At 42.0% G+C, this 8,816-nt stretch overlaps 2 protein-coding genes across 2 annotated transcripts; both read left to right on the forward strand.

The window, feature by feature from the left end:
- The first annotated feature begins 858 nt into the window (after positions 1-858).
- On the forward strand, positions 859-5,108 carry LOC139224759 (bifunctional methylenetetrahydrofolate dehydrogenase/cyclohydrolase, mitochondrial-like). Its single transcript, XM_070856073.1, has 8 exons — positions 859-1,056; positions 2,944-3,128; positions 3,249-3,371; positions 3,542-3,694; positions 3,778-3,885; positions 3,975-4,067; positions 4,200-4,325; positions 4,420-5,108. Exons 1-8 carry the CDS (start codon positions 977-979, stop codon positions 4,566-4,568), a joined length of 1,017 nt encoding a protein of 338 aa, XP_070712174.1. The 5' UTR covers positions 859-976; the 3' UTR covers positions 4,569-5,108.
- Positions 5,109-6,442: 1,334 nt separating this feature from the next.
- On the forward strand, positions 6,443-8,811 carry LOC139224773 (ADP-ribosylation factor-like protein 6-interacting protein 4). The gene is made up of 5 exons (XM_070856088.1): positions 6,443-6,687; positions 6,784-7,119; positions 7,489-7,606; positions 7,947-8,016; positions 8,104-8,811. The coding sequence occupies exons 1-5, from the start codon at positions 6,525-6,527 to the stop codon at positions 8,158-8,160; spliced, it is 744 nt and encodes a 247-aa protein (XP_070712189.1). The 5' UTR covers positions 6,443-6,524; the 3' UTR covers positions 8,161-8,811.
- Positions 8,812-8,816: the final 5 nt, after the last annotated feature.

Genomic DNA, 8,816 nt, shown 5'->3' on the forward strand with positions numbered 1-8,816 from the left:
GTGGCCGCCCGGCGGGCAGACTGTCGCCCCCTGCCGGCGGCACGGAGGAACTACCGCTCTGCGCTCAGGTTTAACACCACAGACACTCTTTATCAAGTTAAAAATCATTTTAGTTAAAAGGTAAATTTGCTACAAAAATGTTTTTCATGTAAGTGCATTGAAGGCAAAACGCAGGGGCCATTCATACACTCCAAAGATGGATAGTTTGGGTGGATTTCCAGATCTCTGGAGAGTGCGCTAGTGCCAGTGTAGCACATATTCCTAAGTAAAGTTGTTTTTAATTAAATTACCAGAAACCTGAGAGTGTGTATACTCTGGTGTGTGTGCATGGTTGTAATTCGGTGGCAGTAGGGTGTATTCACAGTGAAGGCTGGGTGCCCTAAAGCAGGTTTTTGCCCTGGGACACCTCACAAGCTCATGCATCCATGATGGAAAGTATCTAAGCTCACTGACTCTGTTTACCTATAGCTTTACTTCAGTATTTCATTGATACCAATATTTGTACTCAGAGAGACATTTGGCACTTTTTACTCCACTTTTATTCATTTGAGCTACTTTGTAAATAGGTTAAAACACATAAAATCCCATGCATTGTTATAAAGTACACTAAACTACATTCAACTCCACCTCGACCAGCTGAATGCTGCTTGTTAATGTATCATTAGTAATAATAACAATACAATCATTAACCTTAATAACATGACTGAGAGATTCTGCCTGCACAATAAGTTTACTGTGGCACTAGATAGATGAGCAGTGTTACTATCTGTGCAGCAGCGCAGTGGCAGGCAGCAGATAGCAGTGACGCAGGCCCGTGCGTGCAGAGGGAGGGCTTTAAAGCCTCGGTGCGCCTCTCCCTCCTCCACAGACATCACTCTGTCAGCCCAGCTGCTGCTGCTGCTGGTGTGTGTGTGTATGTGTGTGTGTGTGTTTCGTAATCTGCCGTGGTGTCTCTTCTCCTCTCAGCCGGATCAGCATGGCAGCGATCAGGACTCTCAGGAAACTGTGCCAACACTCCCAGCATCAAGTCTGTAAACTACACACGTCCGCCCCGAGGTGAGTGCGACCATCGGCTGTGAGAGCTGGTGTCTTTTGGGTACATTTGGCTGCCACTTTTACGACATGTGTGTTCTTTCCAAAACACAAAGACAAGCTCACACTTCACATAACGCCACTGGCTGTTTCTTTAAGCGTCCTGTGTAGTGTGGTGTGTGCATGGGTGAGGTCGTGTGTTTCGTTGTGGGGGTTTGTTTGATTGTGTTGAACTAAATGTCCGCAGTTGGTCACATTTCGGTGCGCCCCCAGCGGTACGCCGGTAACATTGCACCGGCAGGCTGGCTGATGAAATCGGTGTGAATGCTTGCACCCTGTGGCTTGAGGAGCCAGGTCTCAGCTGGAGACCGAGGTGCTGGTCTGCACCTCATACAGCCTGTGGTCTGCACACAGGGAACACTTATGCATATGCATGAAGTCCAGGATGCAGGGTGAGAAATCACACTTTTAAAATGTGAACCACCAGCAGCCACTGATGGATAAATGTTCACATTCAGCAGCCACTTAATGGTAAATAATGATTCAGTCACTTTCTTATTTTTGCAGCATTTGGCTGGTAGTTGGTGCTCATTTCCCACCCTGCCTGGATGACTTGTGATCTTTTAACATATCACAAAATAATGGATGGTAAAGTCTCTGCGAGGACATGCCAGCACAAAGCACCCGTGCAGGTACTTATTGGAAACGTGCTGAGTGCAGCATGACAGAGATGTGTGTAATAAACTAATTTTGCACACACGCCTTAAAAACCCAAACCTCGTGCGGCCCCTGCACATGATCTGCAGCAGAGGCACAAGATGGATAATTTAAAACATGTCATCTAATGTTAGGCATGAGTTATTACCATATGCCACAGCATAGATACAAAGTTTAAGCATTATATTTAATTTCTTTACACATAAACTCAGTGACTCATGTTAAAAGCAAGTAACATGTACAGAAGAATAAAATAGATAGAACACAACAAGAGCAAAAGAAGAAAGGAGACATTTGAAAAGAGACTTTCTCCTCACTCCTTTTATATTTAAACACGTATGAGGTTAGAGAGCTGTTTGCTGCCCTGCAATCTCGACCCATTTTCTCTGGGACCTGGTACACTGGCCCCATGTTCTCACCCCATTTTACCTAAAGATCTGACACTTTTCTGCGAGGTTTAATTAGTTTAGGGGAAATAAAAGGGTGGTTACATCACTGGCGATGGCTCATTACTCTGCGGTTATTAGTTACAGCTCTGTGTTTGCTGTTATATAATGGATAACCGTCTTGGCTCTTTTGAAACTTCTGAACAAAGGGGCAAGACAGGTCAGCCCAGTTTGTATAGTTATTCAGTCAGTCAGTCTAAGCCATCAGGTACCTCTGATCGTGATTAGATGCTGGTAAAAACCTGCTCTTCTACCAATTTTTCCAGCACTACATATGGTGCAAGTGCTTATAAATCATGTGGCTCAGTCAGGTGAGGACGTGCTGTGTCTAATTTTAGAATTGGTGCTTGTCCAGATAGATGGTTGAGATTGATTACAGGTTTCTGGTGTCACAAGTCCTGCTCAGTGGTAATCAGAGGGAGAGTAGATGAGTGGCTTTTGATCAGTACTGTAAAGATGATTAAAAAAGTCAAGTTGAACGAATCAGAGACGATTAGCTTAGTTTTCTTAGTTTGTTTTGTGTACTTGCTTTTCCGTGACTAGTGATCATACCAAATAAGACCTTTTCAACCAAACCTGAGCTCTGTACATAAGTAATTAATAAAAAAAAATAATTAATAGTGATTGAAAGAATGAGCATAACAAATGCACCCCTCAATTCTGTATCAGTATCAGCAGAATCACAGCTTCTTAAAGTTTAAGGTATCGTCTGTCCTCTTGACAGTGTTTTTTGCATGCCAACTCTCAGACAGGAGGCGGTGGTCATCTCAGGAAGGAAACTAGCACGGCAGATTCGGGAGGAGGCCCGGGCTGATGTGGAGAAATGGCTTTTGGCCGGTCACAGGAGGCCTCATCTGAGCGTGGTTCTGGTAGGAGACAACCCGGCCAGTCACTCCTACGTCCTGAATAAGACACGAGCTGCAGCTGATGTCGGTAAGATAAAACTCCTACTGTCCTCATACGTACGTTTAAATGCAATTATAAAAAAAAAAAAAACAACAACAATTGCTTGCCTGTGTTTTTTAGTTGTTTTGTTTCTTCAACCTCCTACAGGAATCTCCAGTGAGACCATTCTCAAGCATTCAGACATCAGTGAAGAGGAGTTATTGGACCTGATCTACAAACTCAACACAGACCATCGTGTGGACGGCCTGCTGGTCCAGCTGCCTTTGCCAGGTACAGAGAAACCAGAGCAGTGGAGCAGAAAGACTGGCTAGGAGTATAGAAAATCCTGCACCTGTTGAGTAACAACATGGTGTCATGTCATAATAGACATCATATAGGCTTAAATGAGCAGCATTTGTGAACTTCTACTTTAAGTCTACTTGTCATGTTGTTTCTGACAGACCACATTGATGAGCGCGCAATCTGTAACGCGGTTTCCCCCGCCAAGGACGTGGACGGCTTCCACGTGGTTAATGTGGGTCGCATGTGCCTGGATCAGTCCAGCATGCTTCCCGCTACTCCCTGGGGAGTCTGGGAAATTATTAAACGCACAGGTAACAGAAGTGACCACTTACTTCCTCTCAGGGTTGATACGCTGCTGAACAAACTATCTAAACTTGGGTATCTCGTCCTCCAGGTATTCCTACTATTGGGAAGAATGTGGTGGTTGCAGGACGCTCTAAGAATGTGGGCATGCCCGTCGCTATGTTACTGCATACAGACGGCCGTCACGAGAGGCCCGGAGGTTGGTTATTATGCATGTGGGTTAATCTGTGTGTTTTTAAAGAGCACTTAAATGTGTTCCATCATAATTTAATGGTATTTGTGTTGCAGGTGATGCCACGGTCACCATTTCTCACCGTTACACTCCAAAGGAGCAACTACGTCAACACACTCAAATCGCTGATATCATTGTGGCTGCTGCAGGTTTGTTCCGCTCTTTGTTTGCCCGCATTTGACACCGAGGGGACTGTTTTAAATCTCATCTTTTTTGAGTGGATTGACTTTTTTCTCTCGTCTTATAGTCATCTGTGTGTTTTTTGTTTACTGAACGATCAGGGATTCCAAACCTCATTACTGCCGACATGATTAAGGAGGGAGCGGCGGTGATTGACGTTGGAATAAACAGAGTGCAGGACCCAGTGACTGGAAAGAGCAGACTGGTTGGAGATGTGGATTTTGAAGGTAGAGCTGGACTGTGATTATGATCGTATTTCTGTGTAGACGTCCGCGGTGTCTGTAACGTCACACCTTTTCTGTCTTTTCCGTCTTGATTAAGGTGTGAAACAGAAGGCGGGCTTCATCACCCCTGTGCCTGGAGGTGTGGGACCCATGACTGTGGCGATGCTTATGAAGAACACTATCAAAGCAGCCAAGAACATTCTGCTGTATCCCCCAGAGAGGGTCCGCATGGCGGCTGCGTCCTAATGGCGCAGAGAGAATCCCAGCAACAGTGACACATTCCAGTCCCTCCAACCCACAACCCCCCCGATTTTTGACTTGGAGCAACCTGAGGAGCTCCCCCTTGCACACAGATTGGAAAGATGATCGCTTTACAGCTTTCTTCCTGCTGACATCTTTCACCTCTCCTAACTTCCAGCCATGTTTAGACTGTTACATTCACACATGCATCGGCGTATTTTAAGTAACAGGGTTTTCAGTATTTATCATTTGCAATGTATTTCTGTGGTTTTCATTGGGAGTTTTAAGGAATCTTGAAAGATTTTAATTTATTGCTACAGTGAGATGATATTTAAACATGAACCGAGACAGGTCACAGTATTTAACTCAATGCAGGTAAGCAATTGAGGCCTGTCTGTGTTTCTTTCAGTTAGTTTAACCTTATGTACCAAGAGTGATAAGGGCTAACATCATCAGGAACAAGTAATGTTTATCAATATACAAGCTTTAAAGATTCACAATTGCCTTTGTAAAAACTTTGAAATAAATATTACAAATGTCTTCTCACATTTATGTTTTCTTGCACACTTCCTTTACATGGTAGAACAGTGATCATTATTTTTTACTAAGGTCTCACTTCTCTCACCCCCTGCTTTCCTTCATATCAGTTGGTTTATTCTACACCAATAATCCTCTCTTTATACCCATATCAGAAACAGATTCCCCGCAGTTCATATCACTTCATTCCTTTAACTCACTGACCCACTTTTAACTGACATTGAGGCAACACAGTGGTCCAACATTACTGAATGAATGGATTACTGAATGTTTTGGTGGGCAGGCATTGACCCTTCACTCACAAACGTGCAGATTCTCCCTCAGAGACAGAAACATTGTTTGTGTGGAATAAGTATTTCTAATGGGCTTGGAGGGCTGTATCCAATATTTCTCAAGAAAAAACTCACAAAAAATATACAGAAAAATGAAGTACATATATTTCTATTTTGTATTCCTTTAATCATCTTATGACGACTCAGCACAAAGTATTTACAATTAGCTCTAGCATTAACATGTTGCCTGCATGTTATTGCATAATAATCCAATGATATAACACTCTAAAAGAGGCCATTCTGCACTGTATCTTTACTTTTCGTAGTTAAAGTACACTTTTCTGATAATATTTCTGTACTTTTATCTTTACATTTACACAGCTATTACCCATAACAGAGTACATTTAAGACTGCTGTATTTAAATTTTTATTAAGTCTCGGCTCTGAGTACTTGTTTCTCCTCTTTAAAAAAAGTAGTTAACATTGGTGGAAGAAGCATTTAGATCTTTTTCTTGAATAAAAATAACAATACTACAGTCTAGAAATACTAACTACTAAAGTCCTGAATCCAAAAGCACCACAATGATACACTTAAGTGCAAAAGGTAGAATATTCATCATGCAGAATGACATATTTCAGTATAATGTATTTTATATATCACGTTATTAAAAATAGGAACTGAATTCTAATTGATGCATTAATATGTATATCCCTTGAATCTGGTAAAGGTGTAGTTTATGCTGCCAGGTAGCCTGTGAATTTCTTTTTTAACTTTTTATTTCTTCATTTTTAACAGAACATTCCCCGACATGTCACCTCATATATTAAATAAATAATATGGATAAATAGCTTATGAATTTCACCATAAAGCTATAATTATACATCATGACTAATTTGACTCCGCAAAGTAACCAGTTAAAGCCTTAAAATTAATGCAGTGGAGTAAAAAGTACAATATTTGGCATTGAAACGTGGTGGAAGTACAAAGTCGCTCCTCAAAACATAAGTAGGAACTAGGAACCATAGTAATGTGTTCGCCCGATGCCGACGGAAGCAGATTTTAGACGGACGCCCTTCTGCCAGCTCCTGGCACAGATATTTACAGTCGGTTTTGTTTACATGAGCTTGAACCAGGTAGGTTTAGTTGACTCTGATGGATCGCAGCAGATCACCTGACAGAGCTGGCCGAGAGAAAAAACACGAGAAGAGGAAGAAACGGAGAAGATCCTCTTCTTCTTCTTCATCATCGTCGTCGTCCTCATCCAGCAGCAGGAATCGCAGCAGATCGGCAAAGAAAGGATCACACAAGAGTCAAGGTTTGGACTATGAGTATAATAAAAAAAAACAGACTGATCCAAGCTTTGACAACAACGAATGTCTTTAAAACAAACAAACAACTTCTTCTCCTCCAGATGTGAAAACACAAAGAAAGAAGCGAAGAAGAAGCTCCTCTTCTTCGTCTTCCTCCTCGTCCAGCTCTTCCTCTTCCTCGTCGTCTTCGTCCTCGAGCGATGAAAAGAAAAAGAGGAGGAAAAGCAAAGCCAAGAAAAAGAGGGCAAAGAAGAAGGACGTGAAGCTGAAGAAACAGAAGAAGAAGGAGAGGAAGAAGAACAAGAAAGAGAAGCTGAAGAAAAAGAAAGAGAAGAAGAAGAAAGCGGAGGTGGTGTTGCCCGGACCTCCAGCAGAGAAACCTCCATCTTACCTGGAGGTGTGGCAGAGTGATGAAGGGGCCGTGGAGCTCGGTCCTGGTGGGACATGACATTAATTTAACTTTAATAATAGATGAGTAGGTCTGGCCAGTGGACCCATATTATCACTTATTTCATTATCACCATCTGGTTGTTAAAATTATGGAGGAGGATCAGAATCTCTCATGAGGCAAAAACACCAAACTTTTTACAGCTTCGTTGGGCAATACTGATGAAATCCTCTGTTTTATTACATGGAATTAACACGATATCAACATTCAGACTTTTATCATCATTTAGTCATTTTTCTGGAAAGTTGATTGAGCAACTATTTGTAAGTGAAATGACCAGACAGTCGTGTCTGTTTTCACCCACTCCTGAGTTCTTTACAAGTCATATTTATTGCTCGTGCCCTGTTTTCCTCTGCAGTGATGACAGACGAGCAGAAGGCCCGGCTCTCCACTAAGAGGCCCCTCACCAAAGAGGAGTACGAGGCCAGACAGAGTGTGATACGCAGGGTGGTCGACCCAGAAACAGGACGCACCAGGTAAACCAGAGCTACCAAGCACGTTCTACTGGTTTACGGCCCACAACAGGAACAGTTTACCTGTTCAGGTTCACAGGGTGATCAAACACAAGAGCGAATACACCATAATTCAGATATGTTATAATGTAGCCTATACATTGCATGTTAGGTCCATGAGTTGAGCATTTACTTCTTCATCTCCTGTGTTTTGTGCACTGACAGTGTTTTTTTTGTTGCACAGGGATTTGATACTAAACTCTACTGTAGGAAATGTATTGATGATGTGTTCCTGTAATAATTTCTGCAGCTCAGGTTTTTATGCCTTTTTAAAAAAAAAAAAAAAATGTCTGTTTTCTTCCAGATTGGTGAGAGGAGAAGGTGAGATCATAGAGGAGATAGTCAGCCGAGAAAAACACAAAGAAACCAACAAGGTACGAGAGAACGTTTAAGTTTTAACTTTGTGAAATCAACAGGAGAGTTCCCTTATATCTAACAGTGAACTTCCATCCATCCCACAGCAGGCCACCAAGGGAGACGGGGCGGCCTTCCAGAAGAAACTGGGATTCAACAGGTAGAGGGGGCCTTGATCTGCCCCTGGTTCTGAAGAGTGCAGCATCGATAAGCTGGGCTTTATATCATCATCGTCGTCATCATCATAATTTCAAACAGTCAACTGTGTAGGAGTGAAGGGTCAGAATTATTGGGACATGTACGACACTAACGAGTTAAATCCAGGTGAAAACCAGAATGTTTTTGATTTGTTTTATTAATTCTGTGCTGATCGCAAAGGAGATATAAAGAGAAGCAGATGAGTTAGTGATGACTTCGGTGTTTCGAGTCAACTGCAATCTGCAAAAAGAACTTGCGAATAGATTGCACATTCGATTGATATTTTCACAGATTAGTGCTAATTTATTTTGTCCATGTTTTAAGGCATTTCAGTGAGTGAATTTAAGGATCAATCATGAATGGACTGCAATTAAGGTCGTCAGTTTTCTGTTAGACTTCTTAGAGTTGTGACTGTCAGCAGCCAAACCATTCAAATGTTTTCATTTAAAATCAACAGATTCATATTTTACTTGAAATCAAGGACATTAAGAAGCTGATTTCTGAAGTACTAGGCATCCTGTGCAACTTTGCAAACATTCTCTCTGTTTTGGCTACAAACTCTACACCCACTCATAGATGTCTTCTCACCTTTAAATATCACACGTTGTTTCTCCAGAATAAA

Source organism: Pempheris klunzingeri, unplaced genomic scaffold (assembly GCF_042242105.1).
Source record: "Pempheris klunzingeri isolate RE-2024b unplaced genomic scaffold, fPemKlu1.hap1 Scaffold_52, whole genome shotgun sequence".
In the NCBI taxonomy this organism is placed as follows: domain Eukaryota; kingdom Metazoa; phylum Chordata; class Actinopteri; order Acropomatiformes; family Pempheridae; genus Pempheris; species Pempheris klunzingeri.

What these genes read in the sequence shown, in the direction of transcription:
- LOC139224773 (XM_070856088.1), top strand. Translation starts at nt 6,525, where the DNA reads ATGGATCGCAGCAGATCACCTGACAGAGCTGGCCGAGAGAAAAAACAC. An exon ending in AGGATCACACAAGAGTCAAG is followed by an intron (nt 6,688 to 6,783) that starts GTTTGGACTATG and finishes CTTCTCCTCCAG; the next exon opens with ATGTGAAAACACAAAGAAAG. An exon ending in CCAGAAACAGGACGCACCAG is followed by an intron (nt 7,607 to 7,946) that starts GTAAACCAGAGC and finishes GTTTTCTTCCAG; the next exon opens with ATTGGTGAGAGGAGAAGGTG.
- LOC139224759 (XM_070856073.1), top strand. Translation starts at nt 977, where the DNA reads ATGGCAGCGATCAGGACTCTCAGGAAACTGTGCCAACACTCCCAGCAT. An exon ending in GGAAATTATTAAACGCACAG is followed by an intron (nt 3,695 to 3,777) that starts GTAACAGAAGTG and finishes CTCGTCCTCCAG; the next exon opens with GTATTCCTACTATTGGGAAG. An exon ending in TGGAGATGTGGATTTTGAAG is followed by an intron (nt 4,326 to 4,419) that starts GTAGAGCTGGAC and finishes GTCTTGATTAAG; the next exon opens with GTGTGAAACAGAAGGCGGGC.